Source organism: Lepidochelys kempii, chromosome 13 (genome assembly GCF_965140265.1).
Source record: "Lepidochelys kempii isolate rLepKem1 chromosome 13, rLepKem1.hap2, whole genome shotgun sequence".
In the NCBI taxonomy this organism is placed as follows: Eukaryota; Metazoa; Chordata; order Testudines; family Cheloniidae; genus Lepidochelys; species Lepidochelys kempii.
In genome coordinates this window covers 511322-536871 of record NC_133268.1, presented here as the reverse complement: position 1 = coordinate 536871, position 25550 = coordinate 511322, and the positions used below count along the sequence as shown (strand labels likewise).

Here is a 25550-nt window from a genome sequence, read left to right as displayed (position 1 = left end):
GGGACGGGAGCCAGACTCTGCTGCCTACCCCCTGTGCTGTGAACCCTGGGCAGGGAGGGGCCTGGGCCAGGCTCGGGGCCCCATGGGTACCACGCCGGCAGTGACTGGAGGGTGCCCAATCTGATGCCCATTCAGTGCCTGCTGTTGGGCGTCTCAGCTGGGTTCCTGTCCACCCCACTTGAGTTTCCTGCATGCACCTTCCAGCCCCCGCGGTTCCTGGCCCCACGCCAGCCCAGCTTGTTCCTGACCCAGCCCCACGGCAGGGTGTGTGGGGAGGCTTGTGGGGGTTCAGGGGCAGGTGGGTGGCAGCATGGGGGCGGTGGACGAGGATGCTGGGGGAGGCAAAGGTGGTGGTGACACACAAACGTGGTGTACAGAGAAGATGGTCAGATACAGCTGTCAGATACACGGAAATCTCCATGGTACCAAACTGGATAAGGAGGCTCTCTTGTTTCCATGGAAACCAGGCCCAGTGTCATTTCTCTCGTGCTGTTCCCTAACGTTATTGGGATCATCGAGCTGTTCGCCAGCCCTGCGGTGCGGGAGGGATCTGTACTGTCCAGAGTGGGGCGGGGGCTGCTGGGCCCAGAGCTGGGCCGGCTGCGGGGGATGCTGCATTGGCATCACCTGGGGGGCTGGGTAACAGGGCTCCGTTGCTCGGGGTTGGGGTTGCTGGTGGTTACCATGGAGACGTGCTGTGTGCCTGTCAGGGAATCTGCCGACCCAGCTTGGTGCTGCTTAGCTGGGGTGGGGAAACAGGAGGCTGAGCCAGGGGAGGGCAGAGGGCCGGGATGCAGGCAGCTCCTCCGCCACCTGAGCAGGTCCCGCCCCATCCGCTGCCCCGTGTGCCTGTCCCCCGCGCAGAGAGGGGGCCCTGCCAGCTCCAGAGCCCTGTGTGCACTGGCCCTGCCGCATGTCCAGGGAGACAGAGCTGGGCACGGCAGGGGGTCTGGTGAGCAGGGCACCCGAGGAGCAAACCCCAAACCCTGGGGCAGTCCTGCCCCAGACAGACAGAGTCCCTCTCGGTCAGCCCTGTGCCCTAACCAGCTCTGATACAAAGTGCCCTATTGTGGTGCTAGGGGGTGCTGTGCTGCAGGGGCAGGCTGGGCAGCGACAGGCCAGGGCGCAGTAGGGGGCGCTGTGCTGCAGGCGGCAGAGAAGGGTGCAGTAGGGGTTGCTGTGCTGCAGGCGGCAGGGAAGGGTGCAGCAGGGGGCGCTGTGCTGTGGGTGGCGGGGAAGGGTGCAGCAGGGGGCGCTGTGCTGTGGGTGGCGGGGAAGGGTGCAGCAGGGGGCGCTGTGCTGTGGGTGGCAGGGAAGGGTGCAGTAGGGGCGCTGTGCTGTGGGTGGCAGAGAAGGGTGCAGTAGGGGGCGCTGTGCTGCGGGCGGCGGGGAAGGGTGCAGTAGGGGGTGCTGTGCTGTGGGTGGCGGGGAAGGGTGCAGCAGGGGGCGCTGTGCTGCGGGTGGCAGAGAAGGGTGCAGCAGGGGGCGCTGTGCTGTGGGTGGCGGGGAAGGGTGCAGCAGGGGGCGCTGTGCTGCGGGTGGCAGAGAAGGGTGCAGCAGGGGGCGCTGTGCTGTGGGTGGCGGGGAAGGGTGCAGCAGGGGGCGCTGTGCTGTGGGTGGCAGAGAAGGGTGCAGCTGGGGGCGCTGTGCTGCGGGTGGCGGGGAAGGGTGCAGTAGGGGGCGCTGTGCTGCGGGTGGCAGAGAAGGGTGCAGCAGGGGGCGCTGTGCTGTGGGTGGCGGGGAAGGGTGCAGCAGGGGCGCTGTGCTGCGGGTGGCAGAGAAGGGTGCAGCAGGGGGCGCTGTGCTGTGGGTGGCGGGGAAGGGTGCAGCAGGGGGCGCTGTGCTGTGGGTGGCAGAGAAGGGTGCAGCTGGGGGCGCTGTGCTGCGGGTGGCGGGGAAGGGTGCAGTAGGGGGCGCTGTGCTGTGGGTGGCAGCGTGCAGTAGGGGCGCTGTGCTGCAGGTGGCAGGGCGCAGTAGGGGGCGCTGTGCTGCGGGTGGCGGGGAAGGGTGCAGTAGGGGCGCTGTGCTGCGGGTGGCAGAGAAGGGTGCAGCAGGGGGCGCTGTGCTGCGGGTGGCAGAGAAGGGTGCAGTAGGGGGCGCTGTGCTGTGGGTGGCAGGGAAGGGTGCAGTAGGGGGCGCTGTGCTGCGGGTGGCAGAGAAGGGTGCAGCAGGGGGCGCTGTGCTGAGGGTGGCGGGCACAGGCCGTGCCTGGGTCAGGCCCCCAGCCCTGGCGAACATCTGGGCAGGAGACATGCCAGACTGTGTGGGGAGGCAGAGGGGCTCCTGCCTGTGGATGGGCTCATGCCCGCCCCCCCAGCATTGCTGTGCTGCCCCACAGACCCTCATCTCCCCGATCGGCTCGATCCTCCTCAGGCTCCTGCTCTGTCTGCCCGGCGCCAGCTCCCTGCCCAGCCAGGGGGTAGAAGAGGCCTGCGCTGTCTGGGATGTGCCCAGTGCAGGGAGCACCAGGCTCTGGACACAGCCCTGGCAATCCAGGCTCCCTGCTCCCCTTCTCTCCCGTTCCTGCTGTCTTTGGCTTTGAAGGGAAGGTAGCTGAAGAACCAAACCGCAGAGCGATGCCTGGGCTGGGCCCCATGCTGCGGGGGTGGGGGGACCCCTTGAGTGACAGGGTGCCCCCCAAGCCCCCCCATCCACGTCAACGGACACTGCAAAGCCTCATCTCTGCCCTGGGTGAGCATTGCTGCTGCCACAAGCCTCCCTCGGTCACTGCCACGGGGCAGCAGCTGGCACCAGCCCCTGGGCTCAGCTTCCCTGGGCCAGCCCTTCTACTGGCTTCGGGGCAGGGGCTGGGCTGTGGCCAGAAAACAGCCTTGCAGGGGGGCAGCACTCAGGCAGGTGCCAGCTTTGGTGCCCCCATGAGCAGAGCCTGCCCTGGGGTTCCCTGCCGATGGGCCCGCTCTGCAAGACTTGGGGAGAATCCGGGGAAAAGCCAGTGCCCTGCTTTGGCAAGGGGCTCCCAGGCAGGCTTGCGGGGCAGCTGGGAGCCCCTGAATCCCCCCAGATCTGCTGAGCTGTGACTCCTCCCTGCTCCCAGCTGTCCAGAGATTTCCCAGTGCCGCCGGCTCCCAGCTGCTGCTGTTCCCATTCCGAGCACGTCCCTCCAGGGCAGCCGCTCTCCATAAGCCACTGCCCGTGGGGTGCGGGCAAGCAGAGCAGAAGGGGGCAAGGCCCAGCCAGCCCCAGGGCAGAGTTCTAGGCACCCCTGGGATGGGACCTGCCCCCAGCGGGGAGACTGGGGTCTCCTTTGAAGGGACGGGGATGGGGATTGTGTTGGGCAGGCGGCGCTTGTGGCAGAGGTGAGCTGGCTGCGGCAGGCAGAGAGTGGCCCTGGGGGGCCGTGCTAAGGCACGGGAAGGACCTGAGGGCAGCCTAGGGGCCTCAGATTTCCCAGAGCCCTGCTTGGACTCTGCCTCTGCCACCTGTCCTGGCAAGAGCAGCCATGATCCAGGACACAGCGTCGGCCTAGCCCTGCTCTCACCTGCCAAGGCCCAGGCTGCTCTCCTCAATACTGACCTCCGGTCCCTGCTCTCCCAGTCCTGGGCTCCCACCAGCTCTGCCGATGCCCCTCACTCCTGATCTGCACCACAACCTCCCCCGTGACCCCTCGAGCCCCTGTTGCTGCCCCCAACTCCCTGTGACCCAGGGGCCCTCTGTGCTGCCCCCAACCCCCAGTGATGCCCAGAGCTCTCCAGGCTGCCCCTGTGCCTGGGGAGTGCCTCTCATGAAGCCGAAGTTGGTTGCCAGGTGTCGGCCTTGGCTGATCGCAGACTGTCCCCACCTCTAACCTCCAGCCTGGAAATTCCCTCTACTGTGCTGGTGGCAATAATGCCCCATCCCAGTTGTCACGGAGTGTGGGGGAGTCCAAGCCCTGCACCCCTCTTCCTGGGATTCACTGAGACTCTCAGCCAGCCAGTAAAACAGAAGGTTTATTGGACAACAGGAACACAGTCCAAAACAGAGCTTGTGGATACAATCAGGATTCCTCAGTCAAGTCCTTCTGGGGGAGCAGGGAGCTTAGACCCCAGCCCTGGGGTTCCCTGCGTTCCTCCACCCAGCCCCAAACTGAAACTAAACCCCCCCAGCAGGTTCCCTGCTGCAGCCTCTGTTCACACTCCTGGGCAGAGGTGTTACCTCCCCCTCCCCCTCCTGGCTCAGGTGACAGGCTCTCAGGTCTCCCCTCCCCAGGGCACATTCCCAGGTCAACACTCCCCCCTCCCTGCTGCGTCCCATCTCTCCCCCCTTCAAGACTGAACTGAGTGGGGTCACTGTGACCAGTGACCTGGGGAAGTTCGGGGCCCCCTCTCCGGGACAGCGCATCCGCTATCAGGTTGGCACTTCCCTTCACGTGGACCACGTCCATGTCGTAATCCTGCAGGAGCAGGCTCCATCTCGGAGTTTGGCGTTGGCTCCTTTCATCTGGTGCAGCCAGGTCAGGGGAGAGTGGTCGGTGTAGACGGTGAAGTGTCGCCCGAAGAGATAGGGCTCTAGTTTCTTGAGGGCCGACACCATGACCAGGCACTCCTTCTCGATGGCCGCGTAGTGTTGCTCCCGGGGTCGCAACTTCTTGCTCAGGTACACGATGGGGTGTCTCTCCCCCTTTTCATCCTCCTGCATTAACACTGCCCCCAGTCCCGTGTCTGAGGCGTCGGTGAACACCACAAAGGGCTTGTCAAAGTCTGGGTTTGCCAGAACTGGGCCACTGCCCAGAGCCTCCTTCAGCGCCTGGAAAGCCTCCTGGCACTGCTCGGTCCAGACCACCTTGTCTGGCTTCCCCTTCTTGCATAGCTCAGTGATGGGGGTGGCTATGGCGCTAAGGTGGGGCACAAATCTTCGGTAGTATCCTGCCAACCCAATAAAGGCTTGGACTTGCTTTTTGGTGTGGGGAGCAGGCCAGTCTCTGATCACCTCCACCTTGGCTGGTTCCCGCTTTAGGTGGCCGCTCCCCACCCGATGGCCCAGGTAAGATACTTCAGCCATCCCCACCTTGCACTTCTCCGCTTTTACAGTCAGCCCAGCCCCCTGGAGTCGGTCCAGCACTTGTCTAACCTAGGACACGTGGTCCTCCCAGGTCTGGCTAAAGACACAGATGTCATCAATATACGCCACGGCAAAACTCTCCATTCCCCTCAGGAGCTGGTCCACCAGGTGCTGGAAGGTGGCCGGCGCTCCCTTGAGGCCGAAAGGCAGGGTCAGGAACTCATAGAGCCCCAGAGGGATGATAAAGGCCGATTTCAGCCGGGCATCTGCATCCAGCGGCACTTGCCAGTAGCCCTTTGTAAGGTCCATGGTGGTAAGGTACCGAGCTCCTCCCAGCTTGTCTAGGAGCTCGTCCGGCCTGGGCATGGGGTAGGTATCAGATACAGTGATGGCATTGAAAGCTTCCAATAGTCCACACAGAACCGGACTGACCTGTCCTTTCTGGGGACCAGCACCACAGGCGAGGCCCAAGGGCTGGCAGATGGCTGGATCACCCCCAAAGCCAGCATGTCCCGGACCTCTCTTTCCAGGTCCTGAGCAATTTTCCCTGTGACTCGGAAGGGGGAGCATCTTATTGGCGGGTGCGACCCTGTCTGCACCCGGTGGACAGTCAGATTAGTGCATCCAGGCTGGTTGGAAAGCAGCTGTCAGTACGGATGCAGCACCCCCCTGATCTCAGCTTGCTGGGCAGGGGTTAGCTGATCCGAGAGGGGAATTGTTTCCAGGGGGAAACCAGCTCTGGTCCCAGGGAATAGATCTGCTAAAGGGTCATCTCCCTGCTCTTCCCACTGTCCACACACGGCCAACACCACATTCCCCCTGGCATAATATGGCTTCATCATATTCACATGGTACACCCAGCGGTGGTGTGCCCGGTTCGACAGCTCCACCACATAGTTTACCTCATTGAGCTGCTTGACAACCTTGAAAGGGCCCTCTCAGGCGGCCTGTAGTTTGTTCTTTCTCACTGGGATGAGAACCATCACCGGATCCCCGGTGGCGTAGGCCCGTGCCCGTGCCGTGAGGTCATACCAGACCTTCTGCTTCCTCTGGGCTCTGGCCAGATTCTCCCTGGCCAGGCCCATGAGTTCAGCCAGTCTCTCTCGGAAGATCAGGACATACTCCACCACTGACTCTCCATCAGGAATGGCCTTCCCCTCCCATTCGTCTCTCATCAGGTCCAAGGGGCCCCTCACCCTCCTTCCATATAACAGTTCGAAAGGCGAAAATCTGGTAGACTCCTGGGGTACCTCCCTGTACGCGAACAGCAGGTGAGGTAAGTACTTGTCCCAGCCCTGCGGGTGCTGGTTCATAAAGGTTTTCAGCATCATCTTTAGCGTCCCGTTAAACCTCTCCACCAGCCCATTGGACTGGGGGTGATAAGCTGAGGCCCAGTTGTGCCGGACCCCACATTTCTCCCACAAGCACCGGAGCAGGGCGGACATGAAGACTCTTGGTCTGTCAAGACTTCCTTGGGGAACCCCACTCGGCTGAAAATGGTCAGGAGCACATCTGCCACGGTGTCGGCTTCAATGGAAGCTAAGGGCACTGCCTCGGGGCAAAATCTACCACCACCAGAATGTATTTCTTCCCCGACCAGGTCGTCTTGCTGAGAGGCCCCACGATGTCCATGGCCACCTTCTGGAAAGGCTCCTCTATGATGGGCAAAGGTCTCAAAGCCGCTTTCCCCTTGTCCCGGGCCTTCCCCACCCTCTGACAGGGGTCACAGGATCGGCAATACTGCCGGACAGTGTTAAAGACCCCGGGCCAGTAAAAGTTCTGTAGCAACCTCTGCCGGGTGCGCCGGATTCCCTGGTGCCCTGCGAGGGGGATGTCATGGGCCAGGGACAGGAGCTTGCGGCGATACTTCTGGGGGACCACCAGCTGCCTCCTGATCCCACAGGACTCCACTTCCCTTGTGGGAGCCCATTCTCGGTACAGGAACCCCTTCTCCCACAGGAACCTCTCCTGGCAGCCTCTCCTCATGGTCCGTCCCACCCTGAGGTCGGCCAGGTCCCTGAGCTTCCGCAAGGAGGGATCTTTCCTCAACTCGGCCTGGAACTCAGCGGCTGGGGAAGGGACGGGGACCGGTTCCCTCTCACTGGCCGGGTCTGAGGCCACAGCCTCTCTGAGCCGTGCCCCTCGGCGCTCCCTCCCCACCAGAGTAGGGTCCTGCGCCTCCGGTGTGGTGAGGTTGGGGAGCAGTGCCCCTCGCCGGCTCTGGCTACGGGTCACAACCAGGGCGGTCTGGGGCTTGCTTGGCCAGTCCTCTAGGTCTCCACCCATCAAAACCTCAGTGGGCAAATGGTGGTGCACGCCCATGTCCTTGGGGCCCTCCTTGGCCCCCCATTTCAGGTGTACCCTTGCCACGGGCACCTTGAATGGGGTCCTGCCCATCCCCGTCAGGGTCAGGTAGGTAGTTGGGCACCACCCAATCTGGGGCCACCACTTCGGGCCGGGCCAGCGTCACCTTCGCACTCGTATCCCAGTATCCATTGACCTTCCTCCCATCCACCTCCAGGGGAACAAGGCACTCTCTCCGGAGGAACAGCCCCGCGCCCACCCTGTAAACCGAGCACCCTGAGTCCAGAGCCTCCAGCCCTCTGGCGGAGCTGGTCTGGGGTACTCTTCCCTCCTGAGCAGGTGGTAAGCTGGCGGCCCCCCTTGCCTGGGTCGTCTGCCCCTCATCCAACTGGGTCCCTACCCAGTTAACCCTGGGTAGGTTGGGTCTGCTCAGTCTGTCCCTGAGCCTGGGTCACTGGGTCCGTATGTGGCCTCTCTGGCCACAGTGATAGCAGCTCAGGTCACGTTGATCCCCTCGAGTGGGTCGGAGGGGCCCGACACCAGGCGTTCCCCTTGGGAGGGGGTTCTCCCTATTTCCCTGCTGGGAGGCCCCATGGTGACTCTCTCTCTGCATCGGGGGGGGCCTGTTCTTTTGGGACTCCTCCCGGCTACCCCCTGACCGACTGTTCACAAACTCGTTGACCAGCTGCCCTGCGTGCTGGGGGTTCTCGAGCTTTTTGTCCACCAGCCACAGCCTCAGGTCGGAAGGGCACTGTTCATACAGTTGCTCCAGTACGATTAGGTCAAGCAGGTCCTCTTTAGCTCGGGCCCCATCTGTCCACTTGCAGGCATATCCCTGCATCCGGTTGACCAGTTGTAGGTAGGTGACCTCAGGCGTTTTACGCTGACTCCGGAACCTTCTCCGGTACATCTCGGGGGTCAGCCCAAACTCACGGAGCAGGGCCTGTTTGAACAGTTCATAGTCCCCTGCCTCCGGCCCTGTCATCCGGCTGTACACCTCCACGGCTTTGGGGTCCAGTAAGGGGGTGAGAAACTGGAGCCTGTCTGCAGGGTCAACCCTGTGCATCTCACAGGCATTCTCAAAGGCCGTCAGGAAGCTATCTATGTCCTCCCCCTCCTTACGGTGGGCCAGGAACCACTTATCAAAGCTCCTTGCAGTCTTGGGTCCCCCCTCACTCACCGCAGCCGGGGCCCCACTGCTCCTCAGCCTGGCCAGCTCCAGTTCATGCTGTCTTTGTTTCTCCTTCTCCTGACGTTCCCGCTCCTTCTCCTCCTGCTCATGCTGACGTTGTTTCTCCTTCTCCTCCTGCTCATGTTGACGTTGTTTTTCATGATCCTCCAGCTCCCTCATTTTCATCTCCCTCTCCCATTCCAGCCGCATCCGCTCCAGGGATGGGGAGCTCCGTTGGGAGGATCCCCTGCTGGCTGCCGGGGTCAGGGTGCCCTCGATATTTGCCGGGCTTTCCCCAAGCCCTCCCCCAGGCCTAGGTAGGAAGGGTCTCGGGATGTCCTGGGCAGCAGTCTGACCCCTCCCAGCCCAGTCAGGCCCCAGGGCCCACGCTGCGTCCGCTGGGCGGCTTCCCTCCAGGATAGGGATCGGGTCAGCCAAATGATCCCTCTCCTCCAACTGGGCAATCAGCTGTTCCTTGGTGGACCTCCCAATGTGCAGCCCCCTCTGCCTGCACAGCTCCACCAGGTCGCTCTTAAGGCGTTTAGCGTACATCTCCCTGCTGGCCACTCGCAGGCCTGGGCAGCTTTCTACGGTTTCCAGGGAAAACCCCTCCTGTGCCAGTTCTTCTTGAGGTCACCACCTCTTTGCCAGGGTCGAGCTGCAGACTCCTCCGCCCCTGGGACCGCTCACTGTAATCCCCCGGCGGACCCTGTTACTGCAAAAATCCTTCTCTCTGGTCACACACTCCCAGGGGTTAACCGCCCCCTGAAACTGTCTCTCTCTGACTCTTCAGCATGCCTGGTCCCCGTCAATCCCCCTTCATTTTACTGTTCCCCAGTCACTTACTGCAGGAAGCGCCGTTCATGGGTACATCCCACAGCTGCCACCAGTTGTCACGGAATGTGGGGGAGTCCAGGCCCTGCATCCCTCTTCCTGGGATCCACTGAGACTCTCAGCCACCCAGTAAAACAGAAGGTTTATTGGACAACAGGAACACAGTCCAAAACAGAGCTTGTGGGTACAACCAGGACCCCTCAGTCAAGTCCTTCTGGGGGAGCAGGGAGCTTAGACCCCAGCCCTGGGGTTCCCTGCGTTCCTCCACCCAGCCCCAAACTGAAAACTAAACCCCCCGCAGCAGGCTCTCTCCTGCAGCCTCTGTTCACATCCTGGGCAGAGGTGTTACCTCCCCCTCCCCCTCCTGGCTCAGGTGACAGGCTCTCAGGTCTCCCCTCCCCAGGGCACATTCCCAGGTCAACACTCCCCTCTCCCTGCTGAGTCACATCGTCACACCAGGGAAGGGCCAGTGGTGAACTCTGTGCAGGGACAGGGAAGGACCCGGCGCCATGGTGATTCCTAGCACCTGGAAAATGAAACAGCTAAGGATTAATGGCTGCGTTACCTGGGCCTGGTAACGGTGCAGAGTGGGGCCCAGGGTTGTCTCTCTCAGGGTGAATGTCTGTCTGCCTGCAGGCAGCAGGGCCATGAAGTGGTGAGCTGCACCTCCAATGAGCTGCGAGGCAAGAGCCGCACGGGCCAGTCCCGGTGGGGTTGGGGGGGTCAGGGCCTCTGCGTCAGGGAGACCAGGTTATTAAACGGGAGATTTATCGCCTGTCTCCCCAGTGCACCTGGCGGAACAGAGCAGGAGACTCTGCAGGAGCAGCCAGCACCATGGCTGTAAATCCGCCCGCTGCCGCGCCTTATCATATGTCCGCTGCAACGCCACCCCCAGTGCCAAGGGCCTGCTGGCCCCACCCCCGCCTCTTCCCTGCCCATGCCCTAGGTGCCATCGGGGGCTGCGATGGGGCCTTGCCAGGCTTTCTGCATGGCAAAGGAGGAGCCACAGGCCCTGCCTGGTGGCGGGAGGGGTGCTTTGTTGCTTTGGTCCCCAAGATGCCTAGCCCAGGTCTGGTGGGCACCCTGAATACGGAGCATGCTGCCAGCCAGATCTCGCCCTTCTTGCCCAGCTCTTTCCTCCATGCTGCCAGCACGGCTGCCTTTGGTGTGCAGGGTCTGGCTGGGGAGACCAGAGCAAGGGTGACAAACCCGGACACTATTTTTCGCGGGGTGTGTATGGGTGTGTAGTGGCATATATAAGACGAAGCCCCTGGTGTTGGGGCGGGGGCAATAACATTGGGACGGCTGCTCCCCTCATTCTCCCTGGGGCCGGGAGGCTCTCGGTGCTGGCGGGGGCTGGGGACGCAGGAGGTTGCCAGGTCCAGGGCCGTGGCTCTGACAGACCCTGGTTCTTCCCTGTGCTACTGATCCATGGGTGCTGCTGCTGCTGCTCATCTGCACTGTGCTGTGGTGAGCAGGGCGGGCTGATGGGGGCGGCACGGCCAGAGCAGGGCACGGCCAGAGCAGGGCACGGCCAGCCTGACAGGGCAGGGCCAGAGCAGGGCACGGCCAGAGCAGGGCATGGCCAGCCTGACAGAGCAGGGCCAGAGCAGGGCACGGCCAGAGCAGGGCACAGCCAGCCTGACAGGGCACGGCCAGAGCAGGGCACGGCCAGCCTGACAGGGCACGGCCAGAGCAGGGCACGGCCAGAGCAGGGCATGGCCAGCCTGACAGGGCAGGGCCAGAGCAGGGCACGGCCAGCAGCACCCAGCTGCAGGGGCCAACCGGGCCCTGTGAGCGTCCAGCTGCCACGCCGAGCAGTGCACAGCTCATGCCATGCTGATGTTCCTGCGTTGTTCTCCTGGGGGCGGGGATCTGCCTGTAGCCCTGGGGGCCTGAGATGTGTGTGAACAGCACGTAACCCACAGGAAACAGCCGCGTCTCACATGCGCACACAGTGACACACGCACACACTCACACAGTGACACGCGCACCCTGACACAGTGACACACGCACACACTCACACAGTGACACACGCACACACTCACACAGTGACACGTGCACCCTGACACACTGACACGCGCACACACTCACACAGTGACACACGCACACACTCACACAGTGACACGCGCACCCTGACACAGTGACACGTGCACACAGTGACACGTGCACCCTGACACACTGACACGCGCACACACTCACACAGTGACACGCGCACACACCCTGACACAGTGACACGCACACACTGACACAGTGACACACACACACACTCACACAGTGACACGCGCACCCTGACACAGTGACACGTGCACACACCCTGACAAGTGACACGCGCACACACTGACACAGTGACACGCGCACACACTCACACAGTGACACACGCACACACTCACACAGTGACACGCGCACCCTGACACAGTGACACGTGCACCCTGACACACAGTGACACGCGCACACACCCTGACACAGTGACACGCGCACACACTGACACAGTGACACGTGCACACACTCACACAGTGACACGCGCACGCACCCTGACACAGTGACACGCGCACACACTCACACAGTGACACGCGCACGCACCCTGACACACTGACACGCACACACACTCACACAGTGACACGCGCATGCACCCTGACACAGTGACACGCGCACACACTGACACAGTGACACGCGCACCCTGACACAGTGACACGCGCACACACACAGTGACATGCGCACGCACCCTGACACAGTGACACGCGCACACACTCACACAGTGACACGCGCACCCTGACACAGTGACACGCGCACACACTCACACAGTGACACGTGCACTCACCCTGACACAGTGACACGCACACACACTCACACAGTGACACACGCACCCTGACACAGTGACACGCGCACCCTGACACACTGACACACGCACACACTCACACAGTGACACGCGCACACACCCTGACACAGTGACACGGGCACACACTGACAAGGATGGTGGCACACACACACTGACACACCCACAGTGACACGCACGCTGACAGTGACACACACACACCGACACACGCGTAGTGACACGCACGCTGACAGTGACACACACACACCGACACACACCCAGTGACACTCACGCAGTCACTGAGACTGGGGGCAGAGTCTGACTCTCACCTAGACTCAGAGCAAACCCTTCCTGACAGGCTAGATGCCACCGTGTGTGCCATAGAGCGCAGTGTAACCTGCAGCCCAAGCCCTGTTCCCCTCCCCCGTTGTCTGCTGCTCTTAATGGTTGCATCTTGTGAAATGAGACTGCAAACTCTGCCGGTGGGGACTGCTCTCAGCCGTGTGTAGCACCCGGTACACCCTGCGAGGCAGCAGTGTGCCATGAATAGCCATTACGGCCCCCCGCCCACCGGCCCCGATGCCGAGCAGGGCCTCAGGTGCTGCCACAACACAAAGCATCCTTAGTGACAACTGTTCCTTCTCCTGGTTCCTGAGCCCCTCACCCGGGTTTCAGATCCAGCAGATGCAGAGCGAGTGGGGGCTGTGAAGTTGCTTGTTGTGCTGAGATGGTTTATAGGCAGTACATGGAGAAACAAGAAAATTAGATATACAGAGTGTACAATTGTTAACCTGTGCAACTCACTGCTACAAGATCTTCCTGAGGTCAAGAGCTCTGTAGGGATTTTAAAAGGTGGAACATTTGTATAAACAGTGTGGACAGTAATATAAAATAGGATAGGAGGTGTCTGGGCTCCTGCTGCAGTGGGAGGTGAACCCCAGATGGCTCAGGCAGGGAGAGAGACCCAGGCAGCTCCTTGCACAGCTATGCATGAGGATGACCCTCAAAGCTCGTGGGACAGGCCCGCAGTGAGGTGGTTACACAGAGTGAGGCTTGGCTCTGCCTGGTCCCCTGGGCGGATGTGAGGGCTGAACCATAGACTCATGACACCTGGGGGTTCCTGGCCCAGGGGGATTCCAGGGGGCAGGTGTCTCAGAGGGACAGAGAATTGCAGGAAGTTGTGCCTGTGGTCAGCTGAACCGCAGGTAGGGCTCAGGATCGGGCAGAGCACTGTGGCTTCTGGCTGGCCCTGGGGGCTTGTCACGGGGGCTGTCCTTGTCACGGGGGCTGTCACGTCCTTGTCACGGGGGGCTGTGGGGACGGTGCACAGGTGCAAGGAAGAGGTGCTTTGCTTGTGATGGTTGAGGGGGCTGGTTATTCTGTGGCTTGACTCCAGCATCCTGCCTCTGCCAGGACAATGAGCTCCCATCCCTGCTGTCTGCCAGGGCCCGGTTCTTTGGTGCAGACCCCTCACCCCGTGGCACGACTTTCGGCGCAGACCCCTCCCCCAGGGCAGAGCCCCTTGGCACCGATCCTTCCCCCTGGGGCAGGACCCCATGGCACAGACCCCTCCCCTTGGAACATGGCCCCTTGGTGCAGACCCCTCCCCCGGGACAGAGCCCGTCAGCGCAGACCCCTCCCCTGTGGCATGACCCTTGGTGCAGACCCCTCCCCTGTGGCAGGCCCCTTGGCACAGACCCCTCCCCTTGGAACATGGCCCCTTGGTGCAGACCCCTCCCCTTAGGGCAGATCCCCTCTGCGCAGACCCCTCCCGCTGGGTATGGCCGTCCCTGCTTAGAATTTTACCCGAAGGCACAGCTCCAGCTCCCCCCACCCAAGCTGTTCTGATGCGCATTACAGGGCTTTGTGTGGCCTCAGGTTTACATGCCCCAAGCACTCCCCCCCCAGTCACTAGGCCTCAGCCTGCCCAACTCCCTGAGATTCCCTCTCTGACCTGCACCCCCACCCCCGGATTATGGGACCCTTCCCCAGCCCAGGGGTGTGACTTCACTTTGCACATCCAAGGGTTTGAGTCATTTTAACCAAACCCAGCTCCCCTGCCATGGCCCCCTCCTGCTACACCATGGACCACTCCCCACTCTCTGTGTCATAGACTTCCCCCCCTTCCTCCTGCGCCATGGACCCCCACTCTCTGCTGTGACGCCCCCATGCTGCAGGATGAGCCCCGCCCCGTGGGGCTCTCTCCATTGCGGAATAGGGGGAGCACAGCGGCTGGCAAGACCCCAGCGAGCTGCTGGCAAATCCCAGCCCCTGACAGGGAGCGCTAATCAGGGGATTAGGGATTAACAATCTCTCACGTGCTCACGCCCCCTCCCCCAGCTGGTGATGCAGGAAAATCCCTTTCACTGCTGAGCTGCACGATCCGTGACCTCCTCATCCCTGGAAGCCAAACTGCTGTGGCTCAGGGTCAGATGCCTGGCAGAGCTCGCTGGTCTGCCTGTCCCGCTCCTGTGCCCAGCCTGTCTGTGTGTCTGTCTGCCTGAGGCCTGGAGCCGCCCAGGGTGCTGGCTCTGGGGAAATGGATTGAGTCTGGGGGTGCCCATCCCAGCTGCCTGCCACAGCCCTGCTCTGAGGCAGGGGCATCGCCCCGGGTGCCAGGCACAGGCTTGGCCGACTCTGGGGCAAAGCGCTGGAGCTTCTCCTGCTCTCCCGCTGCCAGTCGCAGCTCCCTGCTCCTGGGGAGAGGGGGCAGGGGGTGAAGCCTTCTCTCAGCCGCCCAGCCAGAGGGGTGGGGCACAGAGAGGGTCAGGGTGTTTGTCACATCCTGAGCCTCTGGCAACCAGGGCCTCGCAGAGCAGCTCTTCCCCCTCGGCTCGCTTGGAGGCTCTGCCCTTCCTCCTGGCCACCCCAGGCATCTCCGCCGGGCTGGGCTTTCTGACACTCACCCCTGGGCTGGGCAGTGAGCCCCTCAGAGCTGTGCTTAGCTTCCCAGGGAGGGGAGCAGCAGTGAGTGCAGGAGGGCAGGGCACTGCGCCAGGGGATCACTCCATGCTGTGACCATGGCATACAGGCCCGCAGCCACAGGTCAGTACCACGGCTGGGAACAAGCTTCAGGACTCCCTGGCCTGTGCTCGGCCCATGGGGCCTTGCCACGTTTCTACCTGGGACAGCACCTGCCCCCAGAGAATGCTGGGGTGCCAACCTGCCCCTCAGCCCTTGCCCCACACCCTGGCACCTCCAGCTCCTCCTGCCCCCTCTCTCCGGGACACTGGGGCCTCAGGATTCCCAGGGGTTTATCCTCCGGGCAGGGGCCTTCTCCCCTTGCAGCTGCTGCCTTGGCTCTGAAGGGGCTGGGGAGGTTCTGCCTGGCAGGAGGCTGAGTCTAGTGGCCATGAGGTGGCAGCTCCTGGGGCCAAGCAAAGGGGGTTCCCAAGGGCCTCTCACCATTCAGGAAATGAAATGTGACTTCGCAAAGCAGCCGGCAAATTCCCCAGGAGACGCCAGCTCCAGAGCTGCTCCTTCTCCTTAACGAACCGAAAAGGCTGCTAGGAATATGCAGAGAAATGGGGGCGGGTGTGGGCCCTGCCGTGGGCTGGGCAGGGAGACGCTGAGTGCCTGAGAGGAGCTGACACTGCACCCGGCCACGTGGCACCTGGGCTGTTGGCATGGTCCATGTGGGTCCAGACCAGCATGCAAAGCACCTGGCAGCAGAGGGGTGAAGGGCTGGTGAGAGCAGGGCAGGGTCTGCAGTGCTGGGAACACAGATGTGGGAGCCCATAGCGCCTCCCAGACATGGAGCAGTTCAGTCCTGTGGGAGGAGCCTGATCTCCCATCACAGGTGGGGAAACCAAGGCACAGAGGCTGAAGCAGCTGGCCAAGGGCCATGCTGGGCCTGCTGGAATCCAGCTCCTCTGAGCCCAGGGGTGTGCTTGACCCACTGGACCCTGCTTCCTCCTTAGCAACTCCTGACCTGCCCGTGGGGAAGGGGGTGGGCCCTGGGCTGGAGTTAGCAGCTTGCAGAGCCCCAGCAATGGCTCTTCCATGAGTTCCCAAAGCCTGGGAAGTCCTGTCCCCACTGCGAAGGGGGCTGGGCACACACGCTTGCCAGAGACAGAACAGGCTGCTGCAGCCGGCAAGCCATGGGCCTGGCAACGCCTGGTGCTCTGCTGAGAGGCAGCACTCCCAGGGCACCCTGCAGCAGCAGACTGGGGGGCACACTGAGGCTGGGGGAGATCCTGCTGAGTGGGCTGGCCAGGGGAGGTCAGGACCTGTGAGCTCTGCAAGGCGAGAGCCAAGAGCCAGCGGAGCAGCTGGCCACACACCAAGAGAAAGTAAACAATTAATTACAGCCGCCAAGGAGTAACTGCTGCCTGTGGCCCGATCAGGAGACTTGGCAGCTGCAGAGCTCCCGTCCCTGGGATCTGCCTGGATTCAGTGGGTCTGAGCCTCCTTCCCCCTCCGCGAAACTCCCAGAGGCTGAGGGTGGAGCAAGGAGGAGCTCAGTGGATCTGCACAGAGCAGGTGGCCCAGTCCCCCACACCTCCGGGGGCAGGTCAGGAGGCAAGGTGTGGCTGTGGGAGCCTTTCCCCAGGCCCTGGCTTGAGCTGGGGGAGCACCAGTGGGGGGGGGGGAGGGCTGGCTCTATGGGAATGCTCTGCAGCTAAGGGCAGGGGTTCCCACTGGGCTCCTTGTGATGCAGCCAACTTCCGTGTACCCTGTGCAGGGCCAAGGGTGGGACTTTGGGGGCTGCTCGAGGTGAATCGCTGCCCCCTGCTCACAGTGTGAGGGAGTCTGGTCTGTGCCAGACCAGCACCCCACTCACAAGCCCTGCTCCCTCCCTCTGCAGGCCAGCGAGTTTCACACCCCATCCCCATCTTCTGCTGCACCCCCACAATGCACACCCATCCACTGCTCTGTGGGGCAGGGCCCCTCAGTCACCGGCTTCCCCTGGGCTCAGGGGCTCCTTGGTGCAGGCACTCGGCCATAGCAGAGCTGAAGCTGCAGATTCAGTCTCCACTTGAGGTCTCTGGGCTTTGTCAGTGGCCAAGGGTCCAAGCCTGCATGAGCCACAGGGCTGGGCTGGCTCCATGGGCGTCAACCGTCACCTCTGACCTCCCGCCCTGACACGTTTGGATGCCGACAGCCTGCCTTACAGAACTCTGCAATGGGGTGTGCACTAACCAGCGAGGCCTGGCTTCCCGAGAGCCCCACTGGGGCTCGGGGAAATATGGAGCAGATGGCAGGACCCAGGGGCACTGTCCCTCCTGGGTAGGTTGCGGCAATGGGCATGGCACAATCAGCCCATCTCCATGGCCTCCCCAGGGCCCATCTGGGCCCCTCTCTGCAGCGACCAGGGAGCCCCAGCAGGCCATTGACTTGGCACAGCCCCTCGGGCTCTCTGGGTGCCCGCCCCGGGGGGGCACTGCCCAGCCAGGGGTCTGGCACTGGCCCTCAGAGAGAGGCCTCTGGGACCCGCAAGCTGGACGAGGCTGACCTGGCATCCCTGTCCTCTGGGCACTCCCACCTCGCCCCCTGCCTAGACCCGCGCAGGCACCGCGGCTGGCCGCAGCCCCCGAGCTGTCTGGCTGAGGCTGGGGCCAGGGCCGGGAGCGAGGGTCCTGCTGCAAGGGCAGCCCAGGGAGCCGGTGTCTTGAACCCCTGGCTCCCCTCTCTGCCCGCCGCCGTGCGGCAGAGCCCGCTCACAGCCTCCCCCCGCGCTGAGCCCCTCTACCCCAGCCCTGCCCCTCGCCCCGGGGCCTGCCCCACACCGCCAGCCCCGCGATCCGCCTCGGTCCCTGGGGCGATCTGTGCTCGGGGGGCTGCAGCCCGGCTCCTCCACAGCGCAGCCCCCCGAGCCCGGGGCTCGCCGCTGCCGCAGTCCGAGCGGGGGGCTGCGGCGCTGCACGCGGCCGGGCCGGGGGAGCTGCGGTCCCCGGAACGCCCCGGCCCCCCCGCTCGAGGCCGAGCGGCTGCCAAACTCCCCCCCCCGCCCCGCCCCGCCCGGCAGGAGCCGCCGGAGCGCGCGCCGGAGCGAGCGAGCGAGTCTGTGCGCCGAGGCCCCCGCACTGCGTCCTCCCCCCACGCGGAGCCGGCGGCTGGGTGCAGCGCGCTCCGGCCCGCGGGCAGCAGCAGGGACCGGGCAGCCGGCGCCATGCTCAACAGCCTGGCGGAGGGCGAGGACGGCGAGGGGGGGGCGGCCCAAGGTAGGGGCGGCACGGGGGGGTCGCGGCCGGGGCGCGGGTCCCCGGGGGCAGCGAGCCCAGCCCGGCCGGTGCCGCGGAGCCCGGGGCAGCCCTGCGCCCCGTGCCGGCATGTGGCCGCGCCGGGCCAGGGCGCCGGAATGCGCCGGGCGCGGGGCTGGCGGCCGGGGCGGTGCGGAGCGGAGCGGGGCGGGCGGCAAACGGCGCTTCTCGCCCCGCAGCCGGCAGGTGCCCGGGGACCCGCAGCCCGGAAAGCGGCAGAGCTTCGGCGGGGGGGCGGGCTGCTGCCGCCCTCGCCTGCCGGGGGCGGGGGCCGGGGGCGGCGGCGCGGGGGGGTCTTGCGGCAGGGTGCAGCTGGACGCTCCCGCCAGCTCCTGCCGTTGGCCCGGGGGCCCTGCCGGGCATCCCCCAGCCCGGCGCGGGGCTCGGCGGGGGCTTCGCCGCCTTTGGTTTGTGGGTGCGAGTCCGCCTGGCCGCGCCCCAGCTCCCCCCGCAGCTGCGCCCCCGCCAGCCCCCTGCGCGGGGCCTGTCCAAGGTGCTGAAGTCCCGTTCCAGGTTCTCGTGCCGGGGACGCTCCGCTCCAGCGCGAGCCCGGCTCCGGGGCGCTGCAGCCCCTGCGGTTTGGCGTGTGACTCGCCCCTGCTTTGCAGCCGCAGAGCTCGAGCCTCGGGCTCGCTGCCCCTGCCCGCCCGTACCGGGCGCTGCACACTCACTGCGGTGGGGCAGAGCAGGGCAGGATTGGTGCGCAGGGTTGGGAGCCCCCTGCAGACCCGGGGCACAGCGCCATCGGGGACCCCGCGGTCGGGGGCCGGGCGGACCTCGGTTCGCTTTCAGTGGCTGCAGCTAGGACGCGCCGCATTGGCCCGTCCGCTCCCTTGGGCTCCCCGAGGGGCCAGCTCAGCTGCTGGGACTCCCGGGCCCTGCAGGGACTTGCGCAGCTTCGAGCCGCCAGCAGAGCTCGGGCCGAGCCCGCGTTACGTCCTGCAGGTGTCTGTGTGTAAACCCCACCGCTGGGTAAAGCCAGACAGGGGCCTGACCGGCCCACCCCGCGCAGGGCCAGCACTGGATCCCCCCCATCGCCCCTCTGAGCCCACACAGCCCCGGGAGCAGCCCGCAGGGGCAGGCTGCAGAAATCTCTGGCTGCCTGCAGCGAAGTTTGGGAGGGGGAGTTTTGGCGCGGGGGGGCCCTTCTCCCCGGGGAGCCCAGCCCGTGGGGCGGGGGTGGCTCACGCCTGCCCCTTCCCTTGGCCGCCCCAGAGCCCTCCCTGCCCTGGAGCCGTTCCGCTCTGCGCTCTCCTTGGGACCGAAGCTGTGCCCAGGGGCACCTGGCCCCTCTGCCCAGTGGGGCTGGCTCTGCTTCGCCAGGCCCAGCCGCCGCTGCAAGCGAACCCTGGACCGGGAGCGCAGGGTCCCTGGAGCCCGGTGCCTAGGAGCAGAGGGTCAGTCGGAGCCGGGTTTCAGGATCCCCCCAGCCAGGCCCTGGTCCCGGGGACAGAGCTCGCTGGAGAGCCCCAGTTTGGGGAGTGGGCACCTGCTCTGTGCTCCCTGGATCCTGCGTTTCTCGGGAGGGGGGCTCCAGCTCCGGCCCTGCGGGAGCCATCTTTGCCTCAGGGCCAGCACCCTGCTCTGGAGCTCCACTTCCTGGCCCCAGGGACTCTGAGGCCAGCGCTGGGGCCAGTCTGGCTCGCAGCTCTCTTCTGTGGCCTGTCCCCAGGCAGGTGCGGGCTGGCCCAGGCCAGGGCTCCCGAGCCGCAGCGAGGTACCCCAAGGCAGCATGGCCCGGCCCGTTCGCTCCAGGCCACCACAGAAGTGTCCAGGCTGCGCTCGCACCTGGCTCGAGCCAGTGCCCGGCCTGGCCTGGGAGAGCCCGGCGGATGCTGGGGGGTGTCTGCCCCGTGGGTGCAGTCTGGGAATCGGTTTAACTGCAGCCGGCCAAGCATCTGGGCTGCAATCCGGAGCTGGCCCTGGTTTGGGGGGACAGAGTGGGTGGTCTGACATGGGTCAGGTAATGAGACTGGAACTGAAGACCCCGCTCCGCGTGGCCGGGGGTGGCAGCAGCTCTGGTGGAATGGAGGGGCCCAGCTGACCCCTTAGGGGCCCTGCCCCTCAGCAAAGCCTGCACTCCCCTGGGGACCCTCACGCATCCCCCAGGCTGACACGCCCCTGTGTGCTTGGAGCCAGCCCAGGGGCCAGAGCTTATGCAGAGTCGCAAAAGGCGGATGGGGGAGGGGGCTCCAAGCAAGAGCCCCCCAACTTCTGTAGGGTCTGTGTAAAGAAAGGGAAATGGGAAGGGTTGGGGCCCCAGCATTCTCCTGGGGGGCCTCTGCCCCGGCTACTCTGCCTTGCTGGTTCCTGGCTGGGTCATGGGATGGCAAAGCCCAGCTTCCACGGGGCCAGTGAGGGGCCAAGCAGGGTGGGGGGGCCCAGTCCTGAACAAACTTGATCCTTTCTGATGTGTCAGTGGGTGTGCAGAGGCTCAGCCAAGATTGGGCCCCATTGGGGATCCCAGTCAATGATGGGCATCCCATGGCTCTGCTGCCTGCCTTGCCCTGCCAGGATTGGGATGCCACAAAGTCCCTTTAAAACCTCCCTGCATGGCACAGACATGACCCGCATCTGACAATGGGGGCTGTCAGGAGGTGGGGGAGAGGGAGGGAGCTAGCTGGGGAGGGGAGGGTCTTGCTATGCTGGGCCGGTGAAGTGCATGGGGATGCGACTCTCTCCGAGTACCCAGTAGCCTAGAGAGCCCCTCAAGGAGCCAGGAGAGCCCAGGCAAGGCTGCTTGTAAGGCAGGGGCATTGGTGGCTCTTGGCTGGAAACCCACCTGTGCCCTCAGCCTGCCTGGCCAGGAGCTGCTGTCTGGCATCTTGTGCCCCTTGGAAAGGGTAATCAGCTCCTGCCTGTGGCCGGGCTGTTCCACATCTGCAGAGCACCTGCCCCTGCTGCTGCAGGCTCACGGGGAGGCCTCAAGGCTGGGAACAGTCCATTGCCTCAGAAAACAGGCCCTGCTCCCTCGAGGGGAAAGGCCCTGGGCCTCATTCCCCTCCCCGCAGCCAGCCAGTCCCCTGCCCTGCACCTGGATGGGAGCCAGTGTCTCCTACAGAGGAAAGCACCTGTGTCCAATTCATGTGCACTTCCAGCTGCGCTTCCCTACACCATCAGTCCGTGGGAAGGGGGAGAGTCCCCCCTGTTCAGCCAGCTGAGCTCAGCCAGCTCCTGGACCTTCAGGGGCTGCTGGGGGCAGGGGGCAGTTGGGCAAGAGGCAGGTAAATACAGGGGATTAAATGGAGAAGCAGCAGGGTGTTGGCAAGCGATGGGAGTGGAGAGGGTGCAAGGGTGTCTCTGCTCATGGTCAAGGGGGAGATGCAGCTGGGATGCTTGTTATGGTGTGTCTCCACTGGGGTGGGGTGTGGGAGGGGCTGTCCTGGGCACTGGGGGGGGCACCTTGCTGATGAGTACAGGTGTGCGGCCTCAGTCGGGGTTGGGCCCCAGGCAGGCATAGCCCTGCCTGTGGAGCTCACACGGGAATTGCCCAGAGTGAGTGGGATGGGGCTGCACATGCCCAGGTGCCAGATGCCCGCACCCTCCAGCCTGGCCATGTGCTCAGCTGGTTCCATGCTGGCGTCATGGGGGGCTGAAGGAAGGAGATCAGGGGAAGGGCCTTGTCAGGGAAGTGGGGGAGGCTGAGCATATCTGGTGGGACCTGGCTCCCAGATCACACTTGATGCAGGCTGGCCCAGCCCCCCTGCCCAGAGCTGGGCGCATTTGCTGGAGAAGGCTGGGCTGACCACAGGGCTCTGGGGAGGCGTGGTGTGGGTACAGCAGATGGGGCTGTGCAGGGAGATTTCCCGTTCTATAAATAGCCCCATTCCAGCGTCCAGGCCAGGCCTGAGGAGTGGCTCACTGTTAACCAGACTCCAGGCACCGTCACAATACAGGGGCACACAGCCTGGGTCTTGCATACCCCGGGCCTGCCCTCCTGTCCTGACTGCAGGCCGGAGGAGTCCGTGCTGCACCCGGTGGAACCCCCATGGGCCCTCCAGACAGCCGCCCCTCATTGTTCAGACCTGGTCTCAGCTTCTTGGAGCGGCTGGCTGGCAGCTGTGGGTCTCTGCCACTGATCTATGCAGCGTCCTGCAGCCCCTCCAGGTGCTCTTTGGGCACAAGGAAGTGGGGGAGTGCCAGGGAAGGACATGCTGACCCCACCGTGAGTGAAGGCAGCTTCTTCGGCCTGGCCCCCCATCCCTGGGGTTCAGGGATCTGCTCTGGTCAGTTAGCCCCTCAGGGGTCTGGCTCTGGGCTCCCCCCTTCCATGTAACGTGTTCAGTGGGCAGTGACGTTTCCAGCCCAATTTAAGATGGAACGAAAAGCTGTTAGGAGGGCAGATTGCCGTCCGCCTTGGCCCTGCTTCGACCCAGGTAGCGCCCGCTGCTGTGGAGTGGCAGAGACAGTCACGGCGCCTCAGTGCTGCCCTGCGCAGGTCAGGGAGCCCCACAGGAGCCCCTGCCAGGTGCGGGGGGGGGGGGGATGCTGCAGCTCATGCACCCTCCCCTGTAGCTGGGCATGCAGGGAGCTTGGGGCGCGTGTTCTGTGCTCTGCCCTCCCCAGCCGGCGGTTCTCCCTGCACTGAGAGGGGATTAGCCGATACCCGCGCTGGGGCTGTTGTTTCTCTGCCAGTAATCCAGCCGCGAGCCCTGCCAAGCGCCAGAGCAAATTAAACGGCCGATTCAGGTTGAGTGTTCCCAGGGGAGGGAGGGAAGCTTAGAGCAGGGAATCGAAGCCTGCGTTTGCTCCTCCGGCTCTTCATTTCGGGGCCACCACCGCAGCAGGGACAGCCCAGCCCTGTGCCCCTGCCCAGCTGTGCTCACTGCTGCAGCTGCCATGGGGGTCCGACCCCACTCTCCCCTGAGCTCCCAGCACCATGGAGCCCTGAGGGGTTCGTGCCTGGAGCTTCCCAAGCTGCTGACCCCCTTTCTCCCCCCAGGTTTTGTGTCTCAGGCTTGGGCTGGGCCGAGCTGTGGGCTAGTGGCATCTGCAGGGGGGTGAGTGGGGGGTCGCTGCCAGCTGGGTTCTGAGCCCAGCAGCCCTCGCGCCGGAGAAGTCAGAGGATCGCAGTCATGGCCGCAGTGCCCTGTCTCACTGCATCCATGGGGGGACGCTCGTGGCTCAGGCCCGTCAAGTGGACAGGGGCCTCGCTGAGGTCAGGACGCTCCAGTGTGAGCTGGAGCAGGAGCGGGAGCAGAGAGACCGAGCTGGGAGCCGAGGGCACGGGGCTGGGCTGATCCGAGCGGGGCTGCGGTGCCTGGTTTGGCTGTGGTGCCCGCACAGCCCACAAACGGTGTGACGAGCTGCCGGGAAGAGGCTGCACCAGCCCCTCTGCGGCAAAATGGTCTCCAGCAGGAGCCGGGAGCCCATCCATCATCTGGGACCCCGGCAGCCTGCGGTGCTTAACTCCTTCCAGCCCTAGAGGGCTTGGCACTGCCTGGGCTGGGGGGCAGCGTGCATGCATCTCGGGGGTGGGCTGAACATGGCCTGTACTGCCCCAGCCAGACTCCCAGCCCTCAGCCCAGGCTCCTGATTGCCCTCATGGGGAAGCTGCTTTCCCGCCTGCCTTCCCCACTGCTGGCAGCATGACTGATGGTCACTGGCACAAGCAGCCAGAGCCCAGGAGCTTCTCCAGGCCGCGGCCAAGGGCTTGTCAGAGGCCGGTGTGAGTGTGCCGGATGGTCTGTGTGTGCAAATAGCATGCTGGTGCCAGCTGGGGGCAGCCCCGTGCACAGAGAACCCCCAGCGCACCCCTTCGCAGGGCCTGGGGCGTGGACCGACTCCTGAGCTGGGATGGCTCGAGCCGGCGAGAGCAGCCTGGGGCTGCTGGGGCTGTGAGCTCTGGCACCTCCGGCCCTGAGCAACGAATGGACACAGCGGCTGGCGGAGGGCCCAGCAGGCCCTCCCATGGGACCCACATGGGGGCACCATGCTGTGCAAGGAGAGAGGAGAGACTCAGACCTCTCGGCAGCATGCGCCCCACCCCCAGAGTCCTGCTCCATTTACTACTCTCTCTGTCCCCTACCCCATGCAGCTCCCGCGCCTTGCGCTGTCATTGTCTCACAGCTGGCCCTAGGGAGCCACCCCCCCCCCCCCGGGGCTCTGAGAGACTGTGAAGCCCCCGCCAGGCTCCACAGGCAGTCCAAGCTGTGGGAGGCGGGGCTGGCAGGGCCAGTGCATGAGGACACCTTGACTGGGGCACTCAGGGGGGCATTACATTGGCACAGTCCCATGTGGGCCTCCTCTGGCCTGAGACGGCTCCCTCCCTGCACTGCCCCTTCGCTCAGGTCTCTGTTTCCCATTTTGCCAGTGAGCGAGAGGGGCCGGCTGGGGAACGGAGCAGCAGGCAAGTTCCTAGGGAGCCCCCCCAGCCCCAGCCACATCCCCGGGACAAACAGGAGGTGTCAGCAGGGCCCATCCTACCCAGTGAGGATGGGGAGAGCGAAACTAGCTATTCCCCGGGGACTCCTGCCCGGCCCTGGCCAGCCCTAAGACACTGCCCTGGGCAGCACCTGTGACCCGCCCCGCTCCCTCCCTCCAAGTCTGCACAAGCCTTCTTGCCTTGCGGGCGTGACAGCCTCTCCCCTCCGGGCCTGGCCCTGCACCCAGCAGGGAGCACGTGGGGAGGGTCCTGCACAGAGCTGGCCCTTAGCTCAGGCTGCGTCTGCATCTTTCCCGCACACCAGGGCACCGCGCACATGCCAGGCTGTCCCTGGGCTGCGGCTCGACATGTAGGGCCCATGACTGCGAGTGTCTGGGGACAGGAGATTCCCGGCATCGCTCTCATGTGATGGCCAGAGGAGACAGTTCCTGCGCTGATCCATGGTGCTGCCTGGCATTTCCCTGGGCCAGAGCCATGGGGGGTGGAGGAGACGAGGCCTGCAGGATCTGCCTGGGTCTGGATTAGCTTGAGCCATTCCCATGAGCTCAGGGACACCCCACCTGCCCCCCTGGTTAGCCTGGCTGCGCCGAGGCTTTGGGGCTGGCTTTTACCAGCCCACGGTGTTCAGTGCCCATTGCTGCCCATGGGATGTAGGGAGACGTCAGCCATGCAAGGGCCAAAATGGGAATGCAGTGGGGAGGTGCTGTCTGAGGGAGATGTGGGGTGGTAGGAGTTGGTGTGTGTGCGGGTAGGATGTGGGGCTAGGTGCTGGCATGTGGGGTGTGGGGGGTATGATGTGGGGCTAGGTGCTGGGTGGGTAAGATGTGGGGCTAGGTGCTG

General features: G+C 64.4%; 1 protein-coding gene across 3 annotated transcripts in view; it reads left to right on the top strand.

Annotated features, from left to right (window-relative positions):
- The window catches only part of SLC12A5 (solute carrier family 12 member 5), a 111936-nt gene that overhangs the window by 10239 nt on the left and 76147 nt on the right, over positions 1-25550 (top strand). Inside the window, exon 1 of one of the 3 annotated variants that reach the window (XM_073309670.1) lies at positions 18069-18286. The exons of the other annotated variants lie outside the window; for them this stretch is intronic. Within the exon in view, the coding sequence (XP_073165771.1) occupies positions 18235-18286 (52 nt within the window). The 5' untranslated portion in view covers positions 18069-18234. Of the gene's footprint in view, positions 1-18068; positions 18287-25550 lie in introns of those variants that run through there. 3 annotated transcript variants of the gene reach the window in all.